This window comes from Tachysurus vachellii, chromosome 5 (assembly GCF_030014155.1).
Source record: "Tachysurus vachellii isolate PV-2020 chromosome 5, HZAU_Pvac_v1, whole genome shotgun sequence".
Taxonomy (NCBI): domain Eukaryota; kingdom Metazoa; phylum Chordata; class Actinopteri; order Siluriformes; family Bagridae; genus Tachysurus; species Tachysurus vachellii.
In genome coordinates, this window is record NC_083464.1 from 19,659,179 (window position 1) to 19,681,379 (window position 22,201).

The 22,201-nt window shown below is 36.8% G+C and overlaps 2 protein-coding genes across 3 annotated transcripts; both read left to right on the plus strand.

Annotated features, from left to right (window-relative positions):
• The first annotated feature begins 2,522 nt into the window (after positions 1–2,522).
• Positions 2,523–13,298, plus strand: si:ch211-113g11.6 (uncharacterized protein LOC559008 homolog). 2 transcript variants are annotated; one of them, XM_060870250.1, is made up of 15 exons: positions 2,523–2,617; positions 2,706–2,842; positions 4,747–4,886; positions 5,106–5,165; positions 5,467–5,562; positions 6,150–6,255; positions 6,442–6,549; positions 8,922–9,061; positions 9,339–9,514; positions 9,688–9,796; positions 9,982–10,183; positions 10,519–10,634; positions 10,836–11,008; positions 11,106–11,161; positions 11,622–13,298. In XM_060870250.1, exons 2-15 carry the CDS (start codon positions 2,761–2,763, stop codon positions 11,966–11,968), a joined length of 1,911 nt encoding a protein of 636 aa, XP_060726233.1. In that variant the 5' UTR covers positions 2,523–2,617; positions 2,706–2,760; the 3' UTR covers positions 11,969–13,298. The 2 variants fall into 2 exon arrangements, with proteins under 2 accessions (XP_060726233.1, XP_060726234.1); XM_060870251.1 differs by having other exon boundaries at positions 2,554–2,617; positions 2,757–2,842.
• Positions 13,299–15,936: 2,638 nt separating this feature from the next.
• tlr18 (toll-like receptor 18) lies at positions 15,937–21,834 on the plus strand. The gene is made up of 4 exons (XM_060870249.1): positions 15,937–16,015; positions 17,364–18,346; positions 18,466–19,642; positions 19,910–21,834. Exons 2-4 carry the CDS (start codon positions 17,370–17,372, stop codon positions 20,339–20,341), a joined length of 2,586 nt encoding a protein of 861 aa, XP_060726232.1. The 5' UTR covers positions 15,937–16,015; positions 17,364–17,369; the 3' UTR covers positions 20,342–21,834.
• The last annotated feature ends 367 nt before the right edge of the window (positions 21,835–22,201 follow it).

Below are 22,201 nucleotides of genomic sequence, written 5' to 3' on the forward strand. Positions count from 1 at the left end.
AATACTATAAACTACCTAAAAGTATACATTTCATTGTGCTATTAAATACTTGTAAATCTGTTCAAAACCTAACAGTTGCATGTAAAAATCACCATAACTTGAAATCTGTTCATTTTAGCAAAACAAGTCATTACCAATACTACATAGGGCCAAGTTTTTTTTTTCTTTTTTACTTTTCTTTCAAACATGGGTGACATGGCAACTGCCAGCAGCCTCAAAAATTATACTTGTCCCCCCCAAATCAACCCCTACCTCATTTTTTACAACGTTATCTGAGAATTTTACACAGAACATTGAGTGGGGGTAATAGGATACCCTTTGGAAACTCTGCATGGCTCCATCACATACTGCAAAATGATTTATATTAAATCTGCACTGCTGGTTTGTGTTAATTTTGCTTGACAGTTACATCAATATCTCAGGAGTGGGATCCTATCTGTGCTACAGTATAAAGACATGACAATGTGGTGCTAGGACATAATTTGTAACAACCCCTACTGTAATTTGGACAATTGTAAGCAACTAATTAATCCAAAATGTGTATGCCATAATAATAATAATAATAATCCAAATATCAAAGATTAAATTGTCATTCCTAATATTTATTCTGATTTCTCAAGCTTATATTCTGTGTGTGCTACTCACAATTGAGTCTTTACACTCTTCATATATAGCCATGAGTGTTAAATATTAAGAGAAGTCTTCATCATCAGTCCACATCACTTTTTGTAAGACAGCCTCCATCATGAACACTATTTCCACAGTAGCCATCACTTACTTGTATTACTCTTCACCTTTTAAAAGCACTGCTAGCAATGTGGTTGATGCCATAGCTGTTTTCATCACTAGTAGTGCCAAGGTTGCCCTCTTCATTGTGACTGCTAAAGCTTCTAACAGCAATTCTGTTGCCATGGTTGCTCAATCTTAAACAGAGAAAGAAAGAAGACCAAAAATAAATATCAGAGGCAAAAACTACAGCTTTGTTTAATTACCGCAAATAACCATATTAAAACCTTTGCTTTCAGTAATATTTACTGTATACTGATACATTCAATAAACAGTATGCATTATTACATATGTTACATATATAAATTTTGATTAAAAAAAAGCAAACTTACTAAAATGGTCATTGATGGTTTCAAATATAGGGCTATGGTCTTATAAACCTTATGGATTAGCATCCCATTCAGCTTCTGACACTCCTGGAGCTTAGGGGACACTAATTACCACAAGTCATTAGAATCTGGAGGCTAGAAAAGACAATGTGCATATTACAACAATAATAAATGTTTTGTACAATGTTGTTAGAGAGTGTGTATGTGTATGTGTATCTTCCTGTTTTCTTGCTCCTGTGAGGTGTGTGAGTGAATTCTACATTTTAAAACAAATTATTTGGTTATATTGTTACATGTTTGTAACATGACAGCAAACCTGTGTTTCTTTGTTGTTTTTGTGGTAAATTAATAAAGATTATTATTTACTAATCACAGTAAGAAGAAATGAAATAGGCCTTTATCAGACTTCCTCTGAATTGTGCTCACCAAAGCCATCCCTGAATCATTTTATAATTGTCTGGTGATCCCAGGCCTTCTGGAATTCAAAGGTACTAAAGATGTACCCATGTTTTTGTAACCATAGTTATGAACTTTGTTGTAAACTACTCTCCATGATGGATTGGGAGTAGTATTATGTCCTTTCTGGAATGGTCATGCTGCTGTGCCCTACAGTAGCTCTGAAATACGTATGTAACTATTAGACCACATGAAAACAATACACTTTAAGTCAGAGACAACAGAAATAGAACATCATGCAATCTTGTACAAAACACTAAGCGTCAGGTCACATAGGTATCTTAAGTATGGCATGTTTGACAAGAACAAAATACTACCAGTCACTCCTCATCAATCCTCCTCTCTTCTTCCACAGCCCAAGGTGACATATTACTTCTCATGACCAAATAGATTTTAAACAACACAATTACAAAACTACTACTAGTTTGCCCTTTCATATTTTACAAGTAATTGGATTAAACACAAGCATACAGTATAAACAAAATCATAATGGGTTATCATTCCTCACTGAGGCCAGTGGATTTTTTAAGTTAAGTAATAGCAGGCTCTTGAGAAGACACAAAAGTTGCTGTATTTTATTTTATTTTATTTTTTTTTTTACATTTATTTGTCAACCACCTACTGGTTCTACTGAAATGTCTTCAGGGTCAACTGATATCCTCTTGTATAATGTTTGAATGATTTTCACAAGTGTGTGAGAGGTACCTTTCGCATGTGAGACAGTTGTTCAGTATAATGCATTATTGATTTTTACTTGTGTGTGTAAGAGGTTTTAAAATATAATGTATAAATGATGTTCACTAATGGGTGTAACAATAATTTTTCACTTGTGTATATGAGAGCATTGCACTTTGTGTGTGTGTGTGTGTGTGTGTGTGTGTGTGTGTGTGTGTGTGTGTGTGTGTGTGTGTGTGTGTGTGTGTATTTGTGTGTGTCTCCTTCTCGCTCTGTTACTCACTCACACATCTTTCTGTTTAGGAATGTGACGTGCAGCCCGACGTCCTCTCAGAGAGCTAAGAGACTCGCGCACTCACATCAGCACCCAGGTTTGTACTGCGTATTAAAGCATAACCCTGTCAGACCTTCACACTTCAGACCAGCACGGCTGTTTTCCACATTTCTGTATCCTTGTAGTTTTCAGGACAAACTTTCCTTCTGTGTGCATTTGATACTCACGCATTTCAGCATCATGCATCCAACCGTTCTCTGGGCAACCCTGATTTGTATTGTTCTGGCTGAAAAATCCCCTCGACTGAAATTTACCGTGCAAGGTAAGACCCTGCTTTTCTTTCCCACTTTGTTTTCAAGTCGTTATGTGGTAAACATGATAAGCAACGTCAACTGGTTCCGTTATGGAAACGTCGCGTGCTGCAGGCGGACAAAAACGCCCTGTTTTCCCCATCATTTCCTTTGTTTTGTGAAGTACACTAATAAACTCATAAACAGTGCTCATATTTATCATTTGCTACGTAAAAGATATACAAGTATAGCGAAAGGTCTTTTGCTCATAAATAAATGAATACATGGGTAAATGAATGATGGTGTACCAAGCTGATGTTAACATACTTCTGGAGCTTATGTATAATTGATTTATTGGCCCTAGTTCATGTTTGCATTGTATAGACCCTGAATATATCAATCAAGTAGAGATATGTTCGATACTACATGAGCTTGGAAGCCTCTTCCATGGGCCCAGTGTTAAATCAATACTTATTTAGATTTGTAAACATTATTTCTCCACGATAGAACGTGCACAGGTGGCAGTCACATGCGACACCGCTGCATTAATGATGTTTAAACGTGTAGTGAGTTGAAGCTTAGAAAACTAAATCACAGAAAAACACTACGCACACTGCGTCTAATTAAAAACAAGTAAAAAGCTGAATACACTCATGCAGTGTTCATTTGTGTAGACATAAATAAATAGGTGTTGTGCGTGTGTGGGCTTTAACACAGCGGCTTGTGCTTTGTAATCCTGTAGTCATGACATGTTTAAAGACGAACGGGATGATTCGCATTTTTTATGCGTTCGTATCCATGGTAACGACATCTTGACATGCGTTGGTGTTTACTAATAGCCTAGATGATGTCGGAATGAGAATGAAAGCCAGACCAGCCTACAGTACATGCGACCTACTGACACGAACAGGACAGGAAGAGGGTCGTGGCTTGACTGCAAAATCATATTCAGTAATCAGCTAGCTACTGGTCAGGTTCAGACTCGTTATGTGTTTGTGTGTACAATATTACACCGTTTTAATTCCGGTATGCTGTTAAAGCTATGAGTAGTGGATGAGCAAGCTGCAGCGCTGCATTGCAGGTAGTACGAGCTATTGCAGATGATGCCGTTGCAGCAGAGAAAAGGCATTTCATAGACAAAATAGAAGCTCAGACGACCTAGTAAAAGCACGCGCACGCGTGCACACACGCACGCACACATTACATATTCTGTGCACGCTCAAGTCCTTTTACAGCCATCGCGGTGATGAGATATATGATATTAATCTTCATGATATAAATGTTATCCTGGATTATTATTTTATAGAGACTTTTCTGCGCTGTTTTTAGCGTCGTTCAGTCCACTTTAATAAGAATACAGATTTGTGTTGTATTTCCATCTCTCTTTTTTTTGTCGCCTAGTATAGTATGTGATCTGTTTCGTGGCTGTCACGGCAAATGGAGAGCGACTATCGATCTCTGTTCGTCCTCTCTATTATTCAGAGCACGTCTGTATTCACAAAAGAGGGGCGATGCGATGGCTTGTAAAATATATATAAGATTGGCTGAAAACATTCTATTACTGACCTTATTAACACTCTAGTTGTTACTTCTGACACGAAACACAGGCAAGAAGCAAGACCTGTTGATGAGTACTTTTAGATAAGAAGCACTGCATTGATTCATATATATATATATATATATATATATATATATATATATATATATATATATATATATATATATATATATATATAGTGTGTGTATGTGTGTGTGTGTGTGTGTGTGTGTGTGTGTGTGTGTATGTATGTATGTATATGAATATTTAAGAAAAAATAAAGTAAAAAAAAGTTTACAAGTCTAAAATTGTTTTATACACAAAACACCTGTAATTTTAAGATGGGTGTGTGCACTTTGTACACTTTGTATACGGCCCTGACCCTCTATAATCTTTCAGAGCCGGCAAGGTTTCACTTCACAAAGCCTGAAAACTACATGACCATATACCACCAGCAGGGGACCAATGTTCTGTATGTGGGGGGGCAAGCAGTTATTTATATGATCAACTTCACCCAGAAAGGAGTGCAAGAAAAACAGGTATGGATCTAAAACCGACACTGAACCCAAACACTCCCCTATGTATGTGATTAAACATATAACTATATGTAGAAACACTGGCTATAGAAATTAGATGTTGGAATGTAGACTGATTATGATTACTGATTACTGATGATTAGGTTCATTTAAAAAGAGAGAAAATAAAAACGAAGCCAGTATTATTTTTTAGCTCTATTTATAATGTTATTTATTCACCAGATAACTGCAGTGGCTGATGAAAATTCCAGACAAAGCTGTCTTGCCAAATCAGTATCTAAGGTAAAAGAGACTCATACAACTACAAGCTGCTTACATTTTAGCATTTGTGAATATATATATATGAAAGCATGTGAATGTTTAGTGAACAGTGGCCTAATTCTCATTTGACAGAAATAGTCTTATGTGATGGGAAGCACATCACTCACAGTCGATTGAATTAGGTTATGTTTTAAGGTCAATGGCAGACACAGTTTTGCTTGAAAAGATAAAGTCTCTTTACAATGATCAATCAAATATTTTAAGAAAATCTGTGCAATAAAAGTAACATTCTAACTGTAATGTGCTCTTTCCTTCTACAAAGATCGAGTGTGACAATTTCATCACTGTCATTGAGAAAGTCAATGACACCTTTGTGGTGTGTGGGACAAATGCAGGCACCCCGAAATGTTGGTTATTGGTAAGGTGCTAAATATTTATGCACACAGAAATACATTCTAGAAAAAATCATTTTATTTGGTTATTTTATTAATACTGCACTATGACTTGTACGTTGACATTCTGTGATTTACTGTATCAAGAAAAAAATGTACTTTTACCAAATTCATATGTTTAAAGTGAATTCATCCTAATAATATTTCTATTTTTTCAAAAGTTCACATTTCCAGGTTAGATGTTATATTATATAATTAATATTTAATAAAATGTTGACAGTTTACAGTAATAAGAGACAAAACCTTGGGTAAAAAGTAAGGTGAATTTTTTACTGATTTACTTAAAGTGTCTAATGAGTCTTATATACATCTGGTCATACATTTGGAGTTTCACTTGTGGTTTTTGCTGACACTACACCACCTTGAGAAAGCTCATAACATCTTATAGTCTAATGTGGTGCAGGTGTTGTGAGTGCAATATACAGTATATGTTAAAATTTTGTATTTTTCAGGAGGGATGCAAGGCCCAAGTAGGAATGTGTATAAAATAAGCAATTGCTTTCACTTAAAATGCTTTGACTTACAGTTTACATCTTCTGGTGTACATCTCTAGGTGAATAACTCTGCACTCATCAACATGTCTGATAATGCACAGAGGATATCACCCTCAGATATTTCCCCGACCATTCCTTCTCAACGCTCTGTCAGTGTCTCAGCAGGTAAAAGTGGTGTGTGTGTTCACTGGTCATGAATGAAATGGCAAACAAATTAATGAAGTTAATGAAGATTTGTATAGTAGTATTATTTTATTAGACATCTTTAAATGCCCAGCATTTCTTTTGAGCATTACATAATCAATGTTGCTATTGCACAGTTCTCTCTTTGTGTTTTTCTGCCTTTCTCAGGTGGAAGCCTGTATTCTGCTTTGTCAGCTATGGGAAAACAGCCTGGCTCTATACGTCGCACATACAGCACTAACAAGCTGCTGAAGACTGAGAACAAATGGCTGTTGAGTGAGTGGGCTAAGGTGTTACAAACTGTATTAAAAAGTCCTGAGGAAAAAACAAGCAGTTAAAGATCTCATACAACCGGGTGACTGCTTAATACAAAGACAATATTTCAGCATTGACCATTATTCCAAGCACAGTTCATGATACTGTTATTATATTCAATTTACAATATTTATGCTGATAAACCATGTTGCACAAACTGCAGGAATTTTTTTTTTCATATATCCATTACTAGTACCTTATAGCAAAACATTTAACAAAGTATCTAAATATACTGTGGCCCAGCCTAAACTCAGACTTGAACCCTTAGAACATCTGTGAAGAGACCTGACCTAAGATGGCATGCAATATGATTAAGATTATGAGAATATGCCAGCAAGAATCAAAATGTCGATTCATTTACATTTACAGCATTTGGCAAACATATCCAGAGCGACATACAAAAGGGCTTAAGTCTTCATCATTGAATGCATGAACTCTGGTTCACTAGGTTACATACCTAAGATACCATGAGCCTGATCTGCGTGGAGTGGATGTCACTCCCCTCCATGTTACCTGATATGAGCGTCCTTCCAGGTTGAAAGCAACCATTCCCACGCTGATCCGCAAATCCCAAGACTCCTGAGGGTGGACAAGATAATCTTGTGGTAGACTGTATCAAATGCTGCTGAAAGGTGGAGGAGGATAAGGACGGATGACAGCTTGGCTGATCTAGCAGCATGTAGTTTCTCAGAGACATGCAAAAGGGCTGTCTCTGTCAAATGTGCTGCTTTAAAGCCAGATTGGTTGGGATCTTGGAGGTTGTTTTGTGAGAAATAGACAGACAGTTAATTATAGACAATGCGTTCAAGAATTTTTGAAAGAAATGAGAGAAGTGATACTGGCATGTAGTTACTGATGTATGATGGATCCAGAGTAGATTTCTTAGGATGGTAATAACCCTTGCTCTCTTGAATGTAGTTGGTACCTGACCAGATGTTATGGATCCATTGATGATAGTGGTAATGAAGGGCAGAAGGTCTTGAGAGGTCAGGAGCATAGTGGAAGGGAGTGGATACAATGGGGAGGTGGTAGGATTTCATTTACATACGTTTACATTTACATCATTGGGCAGACGCCCTTATCCAGTGCTTAAGTGCTTATACAAAAGTGCTTAAGTCTCTTGGATACATTAACTCTGGTTCACCAGGTTACATACTTAAGATACCATGAGTCTAAAACACTGTTCAAAGATTTTTAATTTTTTAATTTTTATTATATATATACACACACACACACACACACACACAACAAACAGGGAGGAAGTGCTAGTTGAAGTGTTTCATGAATAAAGTAGGTCTTCAATCTTCTAGTGGTAGAAAGAAGTAAAATCTTCTGCAGTCAGGAAGGATGATGCAGGTGGATTCGGGTATTTGAGTAGAGAAGAGATGATGTTGTGGAGCTTACGAGGGTCTTGTGCCAAAGCTTTAAGCTTTTCCTTGTAGAAGGACATCTTGGCAGAAGTGTACGGTAATAGTCAAGATCTGCATCAAGTTGTGATTTCTTCTACTTTCTTTCAGATGAACTTAGCTTTATTCGATTGTTGCGGAACACACCTGAAAGCCAAGGAGCAGAACAAGATGTTTTCTTGGGTTTAGTGGACAAAGGGCAGAGAAAGTAAATGGTTGAGGAAAGAGAGGAGAGGAAAGTGTCTGTGGCTGAGTCCAAGGTTAGTGAAGAAAATGACTGAGGATCAGGAAGAGATAAAAGAGTGCCAGAAGCTATAGAAGAAGGGGAGACAGAGTGGAGGCTGCAGAGGGTTAGAGAGGGGCATGAGAGCTAGTTTTAGGTAGGATAGGGAGTGTGATGGTGAAGGATACCATACCTGTAGAGATTTATCTATGAAGAATTTCAAACTGTATATTGCTGCCAAATGTTCTTTTGCAAAGTACTGCTTAAAGGGTCTGTACAGTTGTATAATTGAGAGATTTTAGTTTTTGATTTTTAATAATTTAACCAAAAAAAGAGATAAAAACCTCTTTTTGCTTTGTCATTATACAGTATGCTACTTTGTATAGCCTGTTGGAAAAAACAGAATGGTCTCTGCTTTGGATTGACCACAGCCCTGAAAAAGTCCATCACTTACAATATTTGTTGCAATCCTTCATGCTAGAGGATTAGATAGCAGGTGAGCATTACTTAAATGGGTCTCCTAGATATCTGGAAGAAGATACCTGTAGAGAAGTCCAAAAAGTATGTGTCTGAATGTCGATCAGTTAACAGTAGTGAAGGTTAAAACGCTTTAGTTTATGGAAACATCAGCTACTCTCTCTCTCTCTCTCTCTCTCTCTCTCTCTCTCTCTCTCTCTCTCTCTCTCTTTCTCTCTCTCTATTAGACCCTCAGTTTGCAGGGGCTGCTGTCATTCCAGCAACAAACAAATTCAATGAGGTGATCTATATTTTCTTCAGTGAAATCAACAAGACCGCTGATATGGATGAAGAACCATACAGGGCTCGGATAGGGCGAATCTGCATGGTAACCAAGTCTAGCGTTATTTGCTTAGGTTTATTGGAAATATTGTGTTTGTTCCAACCAGCAAATGTTTGTAATATCCATCATGTCATCCATCAAAGACAACTTTTGTAATTTTAAATGTAAAAATGTTAAGTGTTAAAGGGTTTAAATGTAGCTATTAATGGTTAAAAGTTTGTGTGTGTGTGTGTGTGTGTGTGTGTGTGTGTGTGTGTGTGTGTGTGTGTGTGTGTGTGTGTGTGTGTGTGTGTGTGTGTGTGTGCGCGTGTGTGTGAGTTAGAACGATGATGGTGGCACAAGGACAGTGCTGCCTGACTCTTGGACTACATTTCTGAAGGCTCGTGTCATGTGTGGGACAGGCAGCACCCCTCAGCACTACAATAACATCAAGCGAGCATTTGTGCTCATATCCCCACAACGTATAGGTGTCACGTATGGACTTTTCTCCAATGCATGGTGAGTGAAGTAGCCCTGCACTAATACATTTTTTAAAAACAACTTCAAATTAAAATAAAATCCCACATACTTCTCATGTATTTCTAAATTAAATACATTTTTTGGAACAAATGCCAAATATTTTATTCGTTTCATCTCAACTCATAACAATTGTATGTGTCGTTTTGCAACAGGGGCACAACTGTTGTCTGTGCGTACTCAATTTCAGAAATTGACGAGGCGTTTGCTAAAACAGAGCTCCAACGGTACAACGACCCATTCACTCGAAATCTACATGGAATGGTACACAGTGTTCACTTTTACATCCTCAATGACTCCAAAGTTTATGTATTGACAAATATTTGCATGTGCACACAGTTTTACTGTATCTTACCCAAGCTGATGCTTATAAAAGATTATATCATTGCATGCCAATCTCATTCTATACTTTCCAATTTGAATCTCATCAAAACGATCTCTGCCTCCAGTGTGGTCGTAGGAATCATACAACAGCTCAGTACGTAAAAATGCTGGAAGTGATAAGAGATTATCCTGAGATTGAGGACATTATACTGTCAGTGGAAGATGCTCCTCTGGATCTGCCCACTGAAGACCATTTCACACACATTGTGGCAGACAGTGTGCTCACAGTCAATGAAGAACATTACATCGTCATCTACCTGGGCACAGGTGGGAGAAAAGACCAAACCTGTAATGCTCTTACAGATTTGCAGTCATCACAAAGAAAAGTAATTGACTATTTATTTTCTGAAAATTATCTGTAATATTGAAAGGGTATTGTCCTTGTAGACCACAAAGCATTGACTTTCAGAATGCAGAACATTTTTAAAACCCTAGAGAAAAATTCGTCTTAAGCATCTGAATGTTATTGTTTCCTGTGTTACTTTTCTTGTGTTACTTTTCTTGTGTTGTCTAGTTACTTAAAGATGGTTTCTTTATGGACATCAATAACTCACTGATTAAGAACAATTAATACAATGAGCATGCTTCCCTCTGTTTTACAGAACAGGGAAAAATTCTAAAAGTGCTTCACACCCATGAAGAAGTTTTTATTATATCGCAGTATTCTCTGTTCCATAATGAGGGGCCCATCATTAACATGGCCATCGACTCACAGAAAGTATGTGTTCCTTTGTGTTCCTATGTGTTCTTCTCTTTTGTTGACCAACATTTCTACCCAGAAAAAAAGTTATTTTAGTGCAGGGTGAGAGTGTTGTGAAAGATTCTGAGAGAGAGATTTTTGACTCAAGCAGATGAGTGAACTGTGTGAGAACTGTTTTGAAACGGCTTGCAAGGTTTTTTCATACTTAATTGCTTCCAGGGTCACCTTTACATTGGCACTGCGATGGAAGTCCAGCGCCTACCACTGGCTGACTGCAGTCGATATGGAGATACTTGCAGGGAGTGCATTCTCTCCAGAGACCCATACTGTGGATGGGACTTGACCAAAAAGCGGTGCCTGGCTATTCCGGCAAACTACAATTTCACTACTGGGTATGGTTATTGTTTCTCCTTGTTTAAGAAAATACCAAACATGTTTCACAAGACAGTTTTTATCTGTTTAGTAAATGTTATCTTATTTTTCACACAGTGGACTCCTACAGAGTCTTGACAAATCTAATGCCTCAGTTTGTGGGGACACTGCAGGTAAGCAATAGAAAAATGAAAAGACATGATTTAGCATAAAAGCTGCCTATTTTTTTGCTGCTAAACACATATAAGCCGTTATGATTGCCCTCATGTGGAGCTTAAGGGTTTCTTTTTGTTGTAGATAAAACATCATTTACGTCATGCACTTTCTTTACAATGCAAAAAATATTTAGTGCCTACTAGGCAAAACCAGGCTTGCAGTAAACTCTCTGGAGTCATCACTTTTTCTCAGAGGTGATCTGAGGTTCCACCACAAACTTTAATGAAATCTGACTTTTCCCAGACTTTTTATTCACAGGCTAATTAAATCTAATTCATAGGTAATGAATACAGTTTTTGAGATTATATGAACCATCTCTGGCTCATCAGTTAGGTTTTTTGTAATGAATTAGAGCAGTACAATTATTAACTAATTATTAATAACTTGTTTTAAAATACTCTTCTAATTATGTATCAGCTTTAAAGATACGCAGTACAATTCCTAAGGAAGTGCGGATGCACAAAGATGGCCCAGTCCTGTTGCCATGTCCCGTTCGCTCCTTCCACGCCACGTACAGCTGGGAGAAGGACAACTGTATTAAGCGATACCCCTGTACCATCTCTGGCTCATCCTGTGTGCTTGGCTCAAATCCTGATCTGCCCTTGAAGGACGGTGTATTCCGTTGCATGGCCACAGAGAGCGGCCTGAAACAGGAATTGGTGTCATACAAGCTGGTATTTAATGCTGGGCCTTCTGCCACTTCATCGGCTATCAAACTGGCTCTGTCTCTACTGCTGACCATCATTGGCTTCTGCCTACATTAGCCTGCTAACACACTACCTCCGGCTTGTAATAGAGATGATTGGAGCACTATTTGATACCAAGGTTAGGTTCACAAAACAAATCTTTACAAGGTCTGTTTATTCAAAGGAATGTAGGTTTTAATGTCTAATTACATCAGGTGAAGCAATTATATTTGAGCATCAGAAAGATTGAAAACATATCTGAATGTCATTTTGTACAGTATCAATGACTGAGTTTAAGAGGATAACGTAATGCACTGAGTTACACAATGGTCTCACTGCTTTGTGAACCTAATCTGGGAAACAAGCAGCAGGCCTGTCTATTCTGCATACACCAGATGATTTATACTTCTAAATTATGGATCTGAAGCTGAAGTATCACTGTAACTCAGATATTCTGTTCAGTGTTAATTATACTACTCTTTTTTTTATTTTTATTTTGCGAACAACTCTGAAATGACATATACAAAGCCGTAAAACATGTACAGTACTGGGGATTTTCCTAAGCACAATTTACCATTTGAGCAGAAGCTGCAGGATCTGCCTTGGTTTATAATGTGTGCCATCATTTTCCTGCGCAAGTGGAATTAAACTATAAAGGCAGAAGACTGATCACCCAAATTTGCTACTGTGTAAAACAACATCACTTCAGATCTATACATTCTTAGATATATACAGAGATATACAGCATTTCATACTCGTGTGAACACCTGTGATCATTTTTTTTAAATAACAATAAGCATTGAATTTTCAAAAGTTATGATATGATGGCCAAATATGCTTGAATAGTATAATTACATTTTGTAGTTGCTGTGGACAAAAAGCTTGTGATTAATCTTATATTGATGTAAATTTAATGCTCTGCATTTGCTGATCTCCACCATTGCTGCCTATGTAAATGGAGGGAACACCTGACAGTTTTATAGTGATGTGAGTAATGTCTTTAGAGAATATCCTGTTTTGTTGAAGTGAACTTCTCAATGTTTGATCTATTGTTCATGTGGGACTGTGATTATTATAAGCATTCAAAAGACAAACAGTCATAGGAGAGAAGAAGAGAGACAAAACATCATTCATTGTCCCATTCCTAGTTCAGTCTCTCCTAAAACAACTGACCCCATATGCCATTTATAAATGAATTTAACTTCATTCATTTTAACAGTTATGTCTCAGAGATCAAGAAATACTAAAATGAATTACTAATATAAAAATAAAATGATGTGTGCTGATTACTATAATTTGATTAAACTTTTATGGTTGATGTGTTTATTTTATGTTAAACATTTTTCACGTTCTCTAACAAAACACTACATTTTCACATAATTCAACTACAAGTGACATGTCTCAAGACACAAATCTGACCTTATCTGAACTAAACATTAATAAATGTTATTAAAAGAATATTTGAGTGCATTTTCTCCCCAATTCAATCCAGCAAAGTTGTTTACTTTTAATTCTCACAGGTTTATACATTAATTGTATAATTAATGTATAAACCTGTTAAATGGAAAGATTTTACTTTTTAACCTAAATTTATAAAATATGGAGTAAACAGTTTTGTTCCCCACAGTGTTGAAACATGAAAGAAGCTTTCAAATGCCCTACACCTTAATTTAACCTCAATACATACTTAAATCAAATTGAAATAAAAACATGCTGGATTTCACAGTAGGCACACCTAAACAGTGCTCATTGCTGCCCAACTGTTAGATCATTATCATAGAGGATAAACCTCACAAATGTGTCTGTAAACATAGTACCCTTGCAATCCTCTGATCAGATTGCACACTGACCTATATGGAGGGCTATGTTAAGAAGCTCAGGTTTCAGCTTCTAAGTTATTAATTTCAGCTGAGCCATGTCTGCCACCAAGTCACCGATTAGTTAGCTCTGCATGAGTAGATAGAGTAGCTCTGCATGCTTTCTGGGCTTCCTCTTATATGCTGCCAGTCAATCGCAGGACCTTGATATTTGTAACTAGTAAGATAGATTGATTGTCTTGGGCCAGATTTGAATTAGACACAGTGTCCTTGAGATGATCAGTACAGAGCTAACTTTATATAGCTGGTGCCCATCTGCATCATCTGTGTGATTCAACAAGTCTATAATTTTGTTAAGTTTAGCTTCCTACCATGGACAATTCATTTACACTCATGTCCATTTGCTATTATCTATTTATATTCTGAATTTCAGTAATACATTTGTCTGCACATTTTAAACTCAGTTCAAACATGTAAAATATTAGCAGTCGATCAACTTACATACAACACCATTTCCTTTTACTGTGCATCATGAATAACAATTTAACTTGTGTGTGTAACATTTATTTGTTCATTGACTTTATTTATAATTTCATCTAGAATTGTTGATCTTGGCTTAACTGGATTAATGTCATGGGCAGTAATTTGATGGTTAGGAAATGTTTGTTTTAAGCATGTAATTCAACAAATCAAACCAAATGAAATACATATTCTAAAACAAACAAACAAACAAAATTGAAATCCATTGATGTGAGTGCTACAGGTATGGTCATACATTTTAAGATGCAAAGTTGGATAAATATTTTAGTTACCAAGAACATTTTTGTATTCAATGACATACCTACAAAGGTTTCAATGATGTACCTACAGCAAACAAACACAAAAAAACAAAACAAAGGGCAACCAATTGTTTGTTTAGTTAGGGATCTCCAAATGGGAAACTTTATGTTAAATCCAGACCCTTAACTGCCTTCTCAGAAGGTGGGGTAAAACTTTGAGAAAAAAGTTCAAATCTAAATTGAATAGAGTGAAAATACTGTTGTGAACCAGGAAAGTGAATAGTAAACAATATACATCTACTGTAGACATAAAGATGCCCCAATTCCAGATTTCAACAAACACCAAATTGTCATTAGAGGTTTTTTTTCTCTCATACAATGAGTTGCAAGTGTACAAAATATTGAAGTTCATGCTGACATGGCTTGCATCAAATTACACTGAGGTAAGAGAAATATGAAGCATCTAAAATGATTGTGTATGTGTGTTTGGTAACCTGTAGAGAAAATACAGCACCTATTTGTCAAAGTCCAGGAAAACAATTGACAAAACCTTATACTGATTGTCACCATGACTACAGTAGGCCACAAGATGTGCTGCTATATGTCTGATGCCAAGTACAGGGCAGAGAATACACATCTTAACAAAGTAGATATAATAAGTCACAGCCATGACAATGGACCATACTGTGGCACACACAAGAACACAAGACCAATTCAACATCAAACACCTGACAGACACTGAAACTTGGGATTTATGTAATGGTGATAATCAGAATTAGCCAAAAGTTCAAGTGATTAGGACGTCATGAGTTGATACTGATAGGAAATGTTGTCATGGCGGCATGTTTAACCTGTGCTTTCCTCTGTGTACTCTGGTCCAAAGACATGAATTGTAGGCTGATTGACATCTCTAACCTGTCCAAGGTGTGTGAATGTTTGTGTGAACCCCAGCAATGGGATGGCACTCCATCCCATCCATCCACCACCTTTTGTTGGTGCCCAAGTGCCTCGGGAAAGGCTCTAGGTGCCCTGTGTCCCTGCATAGGAAAAGCAGCAGAGAAAATGTGTGGATGGATGGAAGTGGCTGCCAGAAGGGCCAACTCATGCCCATTTCTACATTATGGGTTAAATGTTTCATTATTTAGAGATAAACTAGAAGGCTTTGTTGAAGGTGGCTGTCGTCAAAGATAAGATCTTTTTTTTTTAGGACACATCTGTTATATTGTTGTGTACTTTTGACCAATAGCACCTCGATTAGATTCATATCTACATCTAGATCTCAGCCGTTTGACCTAAGATGGGAGGAGAAGGATTACACCCTGTGCACAAACACAGCATACACGCACTGCCTTACAAGACTGCACTTACTCTTACTTAATCCTTGTAATATGTGACATTTTTGGAAGGAATTATTCTTTTCGCATTTCGCAGTATTTTAGGTGTGTCCAGCCAAATATTTATTTCACAAAAGGATATAAAGAATGCAAAAGGTTCCCTCATCCGATCGACTATTTCGGGAGTAAGTACAAGTAAGTGTTTTGTTCATGATTCAAAAGGTTTTGTTTAGCATGAAGGTAAATGACAAATTTGTTTGATTATCAGAGGAATGAGTAGAATTATCAAGGTTTAAGACGAGAAAAGGGAAATATATTTTATGACCATAATTTCATCACTTGGGCCATTTATAAAAGTCATAAAGTTAAAAAAAAATCTATATAGTGATTCAAAATGTAATTAATTTTTCAAACATATACATGAGTGTCTTTTATACTATACCAAAAAGGAGGAGCATAAATTGGTACTGGCGTCTATGAGTGAACATGGTGCTCACCTATACAAAACTCAGAGTGTTATAAATATCTATACAGTTTATTTTGTACCATGAACGCAGTGTATAACCTAAATTTGACCTAACCTTCTCTTCTACTGCAATTATTCACTAACAGTGCATTTGTTTCTGCTGGTGGTAAGTGATTTATTCATGGTTAAATGCTTGAACTGTGTGAGCAAAATATTTAGTATTAATTTAGACACAATTAATATCTTGTAAACAAAATACAAAATGTATAGAATATTGTAATCTAAGCTTGCACTCATCTTTTTTTAATGAATGCATAAAATGAAAACATTTACACTGTGAGAGTGAGTGACACAGAGAGACATTGATAGCATAAGACAGTGCAGATGATCACATCGACTTAGCAAAATTCCATCAAACAAAATATTTAATTTTTGTAAAGTTTATACATTATAGTTGATAGGTGTCAGATGCTAGGCAGGTTTTTGACTGCAGGTTACAGTGGTGTTATAATGTGATATTAACAAAAATGTATTTTTATGTATACTATTCAATTCAATTCACCTCCAAGTTTATTTTGTACAATTGACATTGTCTCAAAGCAGCTTTACAGAACATAAACATAGAACAAATGGTGATTATAAAGAATAATATAAAGAGCAATAGAATACAAAATTCAAGATTAATATTAGATATGTTTAAATGTGTTTGTATTTATCCCATCTACTATGTATTACAGTATAAAGTTAATGTGTTTATAAATTTGTTTTATTTCTCAGAATTTAAAAATACAGGATTTTAAAGGCAGATCAGTTAATTTCTTTAATTCTGTCAAAAATGTGTGGTTGAAAAAGGTGGTTGAAGTGGTTGAAGAAAATGATGAAATCAAATGTAGGCAGTACATTTTTTACAAAAGTCACCCACCTTTGTTTGTAATAAAAGTAAGATGTTACATTTTTATTTAAAATATATACAAAATGATACATAATTTCATGTGATTACAAACACTATCATTGTGTTTATACAAATTAAAGGTATACACCATGGCAATAACAGCCTGTTTTTATATCTCTACACAGATCCAAATGGCAGATGTGAGAGTATTTACATTTTTCATGCTTTTGTTTGGCTTACAAGTATCACTCCTCATTTTACCATTTCAAGCTGAACAAGCCTGTCTGATATCTGCTGACTATCGCACTGCAGACTGCCGAGGCCAGCGACTGGATAAAGTGCCTGTAGGAGAACTACCTTCTACCATTGAGATCGTAGATCTATCTTATAACTTTCTACAGTTTATCAGAAAGGATGATTTCATTGAACTGCCTCTCCTCAGAGTCCTCTGGCTTCAGTTTAACAATATATCTTTGATTGAGGATGAGGCTTTTCTCAAAAACCTACTACTTGAAGAAGTAAATCTGTTCAATAACTCATTGACTACTATTCCATCAATAGCCCTTGCACCACTCAGCAAGCTGAGAATTTTAGAGCTTGCAAATAATCTCTACACTGAGTCAACACTGGATGATGTGTTTTTGAATTTCAATAATTTAAAACTGTTGTCTTTGGGTGGTCCTGTACTCAGCATTTTGGGAAATGGGGATCTTGATGTGTTATCGAATATATCTCTGGAGAGGATTGCTATTAAAACTGCTTCTAGCTTGGACATTTATGATCCAGGATATCTCAAGAACATCCAGACCGCAAACTTGTGGATGAATATAGCCGTGGATAACAGGACACAGGCTCTTCCTCTAATACTAAAAGACCTTGAAAACAAAACATTTGAAGCCATTCGTTTCCGTAATCTCTTTGAGTTTGAGTACTATACTGACACAGAGGATCTTTTCTATGGATTAAAGTATATAAACTCCAAGCAACTGACCTTTCACCATGGGAAATTCAGTGAGGACCTGCTTAGAATGGTTCTTGTGAATTTAGAAAAAAGTGAGATTAAAACACTAGGACTGTTCTTCATTGACTTTGCCCGGTCACAAACGATAGTGAGTAGTGAGGAGGGATCCAGTATGACAAACCTAACACTGGATATGTTGGTTTTGTCGTAAGTATTTCAGCTATTTGTTTATATGAACAAGGACATCTACTACTTCTTAATATCCCAAGATCATATAAAATTGCCAGAATGAACAGTTCCCCTGATTGATATGTTTGATTTTGCAGGGATATCAGCAACCCAGACATCCTACGCTTTGACTGGACTTTTACATGGTTGAACAACATCCGTCACCTGCGCATAAGCAACGTGAATTTTGACATTGTACCCTGTGATGCATGGGAGGAGATGAGAGGGGTTGAAATACTTGATTTATCCAAAAACCATCTTAAGGACTACTTCCTTTTTAACCAGCAATGTGACTACACAGATGTAATGTCAGCACTTCACACTTTTAATCTCAGCAATAACAAACTGACCAGCCTTAGCTCCTTTGCATCTCTTGCTGGGAACTTCAGAAACCTAAAGGTCATTGATATCAGTTACAACCAGTTTGGATTTAAAGGAAACAGCCCCTGCTCTTGGATACAGGACATAACCACAGTCATCGCTAACCACAACAGTATGGTTATTGACAGTTTCGAATGTCTCCCAACTACTGTATTGTACCTTGATCTCTCCTACTGTAATTTAGACCAGATAGATGTGAACTATTTCAGGAAAGCAATTTATCTGAAGGAGGTCATCCTCAGTGGTAACAAAATTAAATTTATTCCATTTGATTGGAAGAGTCAGAATTTAAGGTCATTGAGTTTGGACGGAAACTCTTTTGGGGTTATTAGCATGAGGTCTTTCAAAGGACTGCCTAAACTGGAGAAACTCAGAGCGGGTAACAATCCGTACCACTGTACCTGTGAGCTCCATACTTTCATACAGGAAACTGCAGTCAAGGGAAACGTCAACATCACAGACTGGCCAGAAAGCTACAAGTGTTACCACCCTCAAGACCTGCTCAATACAATGGTATCTCATTATCTCCCTGGTCAGATAGTGTGTGATATCAGGCTGGTCATCATAATCTCTGTAGTCACAACAGCAGGAACTGTGCTAGCACTCATGCTAATATGTTATTTCTTTGATGTTCCATGGTATGCCAAAGCTACATGCAAAATTCTCAGGTCCAAGTATAGGTCTCATAAGGAGGGACTAGCGAATTCTTGGGACTATACATTTCATGCCTTCATTTCCTACAGCCACTCAGATGCAGACTGGGTAAGGGATGAGCTGTTACCATGTCTGGAGAACTCCAAGCCCCCTTACCGTCTTTGCATCCATGAAAGAGACTTTATGCCAGGAAAATGGATCATTGATAACATAATTGAGAACATTGAAAACAGTCGGAAGGTATGTAAAAATAAATTCAAGTACACAGAGGAGAGAATACAAAATAGTCCAAATAATGTAATGCCATAGAAAAAGTAAAATAATAGATTCTATATGTAATTTTTAATTTATTTGTGTTATATAGACATTTATGAACTTATATAGACATGCAATAGAATGTTTGTCTAAACTGTAAGACGTTCATCCCTGTCAAATTGACAGGTCACATGCATGAGTAGACTTTTAATCATTTTGTGAAATTTTCTAACCTCCTGTTTCATTTTCAAGGTTATCTTTGTCATCTCACAGCACTTTGTGAACAGTGAGTGGTGCAACTACGAGCTCTACTTTGCCCAGCAGCGAGCCATGGGCAAGAACTTCAGTGATGTCATACTAGTGGTAAAGGAACCCATCGATCCAAACTCCCTGCCCAGCAAGTACTGTAAACTCAAAAAGATGCTGAGCAACAAAACCTATTTAGAGTGGCCTACACAACCCAAACATCAAGCCTTCTTCTGGGCACAGCTAAGGAGCGTCATGGGAAAACCTATGGTCTCACAGCAGTTCTCAGCCTCCATGCGGAAACATTCCATAAGATTGAACACTCTGTCTGTGATTGAGCTGGCCCAGGAGAATCAGGAGTCTGCAGATTCTGGGCCAAAGGTAGATAAGGCATCAGAGATTAAACTTCAGATTGTAGGAAAGGCCGAAGGTCTTTAAGAATAATCTCAGATCAAGAATAATGGACATTGTGTGATGGTGAATAAGTTTTTGGGCTAAGTGCATGTCACAGTGATCTTGAAAGTCTTTACTATTACTGCTTTTCTATTGGATGTTGTGGCACTGCTCAGTGCAGAAAACTAACCATGATCCCGCATGATTCATTTTTCCACTGCCAAGCAAGCTATGCTGCATCTAATAACCCGTGGTGAATTTGTTTACTGTTCTTGCCCACATACAGTGCAGGCCAAGTTGATATATATACAGAGAGATGTCAATTTAAAAGGAAAAAAAAAAACAACACAAACAACTAGTCATCAGATCAGGTCCAGTGTTCCTTGGCACAGATTCTATAAGTCTCTGGAACTGTACCAGAGGGATGAGCAGCATTTCTGCAAAGGATATGAATTAAATTGTTTTTCCTTTCATTTGTCAACCATCCTTTAAATAGTGCCTATCACTGAATGGTCAAACACCAGATTCATTGACTTATCCTGATAAATGAAAAATCACTGTTCTTCTAGCACAGAATTTTCTAATAGTGACTATCAAAGTTTCTTCCTCTTTTAAAATACATTTTAAGTAACAGTTTTATGTAAAAATTTATGTCTTTTTTGTCATTAATCAATTTGTAAAATTTTACATTTCTTACTTGAGATACAAGTAAAACAGAATATAATTAAACCCCATCTTGTGCCCTACATAGTATGTTCTATCAGGAATCATTAATGAGATTCAGCCACAGAAAAATACACTGAACAGTTTATTAGGAACATTATACAAATATTGGGTAGGGTTTTCCTTTGCTCTCAAATCAGCTTCAATACTTGTGGAATGGACTCCACAAGATATTGGAAAAATTCCTTGATGAAACCAGTTTGAGAAGACTTTTGCTTTGTGACATGGTGCATTATCATGCGGAAAGTTGCCATTAGAAAATGGGGAAATTGTGTCCAGGAATGAATGCACATCAGCAGCAGGTATTATGGTAGCCATGTATTAATTGGTCCTCTCCAGCCTCAACGTTCTGTTCTTGGCTGTCAAAAGTGGAAGTCTACTGCTGCTGTAGTCTGTCTGCCTCAAGGTTTGATGTGTTGTACATTCTGAGATGCTTTTTTGCTCACCACAGTTGTACAGACTGGTTATCTGACCTACAGTACTGTACTATGTCTTTTTGTCAGCTTGAACCGGTCTGGCCATGCTCCTCTGACATCTCTCAATAAGGTGTTTGAGATTGTTGTGTCTGAAAATCCCAGGCAGTCAGCAGTTTAAAAATACTCAAACCAGCCCATATGGCTCCAACAAGTATGTACTAGTCAAAAGTCTTGTATATTGTCAACAATACCTGAAGCTGCTGGCATGTATTTGCATGATTTTATGCACTACACTGCTTCCACATGATTGTATGATTAAATAATTGCATTAAAGAGTAAATGTACAGGTGTGCATAATAAAGTAGTCAGTAAGTGAGCATGTTCCTTGTGTTTAATAATGTTTGCACTCCAATTTCTCTGTATTTTCATGGATTATATGGATTAAAGTATTGACACACTTGGCTGCATTTTGATGCGGGCAAAGCCACTGAATGATTGCTTGTTTCTTTGTAGCTTTTTTGCATATCAAGTACTTTCATTTGTGTGGACACGATCATGGCCAGGATATAGATAAGCAGAGCCCTTCAGTGAAAATGCACTTATATGTCTACTGTATGTGTTATTGGTATTTTACAAAAGAGCTATTGAATTTTATAATGACTTGGTATAGTGATCGGCAGCTTTGAGAAAGATTTGTAAATTTTCTCAATTCTCTCATATTTGTCCTTACCCTAAACTGGCTACACATTAATTCAGACCTAGTGTC

Excerpts from the sequence above, each read along its gene's own strand:
- si:ch211-113g11.6 (XM_060870250.1), top strand. The coding sequence starts at position 2,761 with ATGCATCCAACCGTTCTCTGGGCAACCCTGATTTGTATTGTTCTGGCT. Across the intron at positions 6,256-6,441 it reads CTCTGTCAGTGTCTCAGCAG|GTGGAAGCCTGTATTCTGCT; the intron begins GTAAAAGTGGTG and ends TGCCTTTCTCAG. Across the intron at positions 10,184-10,518 it reads CGTCATCTACCTGGGCACAG|AACAGGGAAAAATTCTAAAA; the intron begins GTGGGAGAAAAG and ends TCTGTTTTACAG.
- tlr18 (XM_060870249.1), top strand. The coding sequence starts at position 17,370 with ATGGCAGATGTGAGAGTATTTACATTTTTCATGCTTTTGTTTGGCTTA. Across the intron at positions 18,347-18,465 it reads CTGGATATGTTGGTTTTGTC|GGATATCAGCAACCCAGACA; the intron begins GTAAGTATTTCA and ends TTGATTTTGCAG. Across the intron at positions 19,643-19,909 it reads ACATTGAAAACAGTCGGAAG|GTTATCTTTGTCATCTCACA; the intron begins GTATGTAAAAAT and ends TTCATTTTCAAG.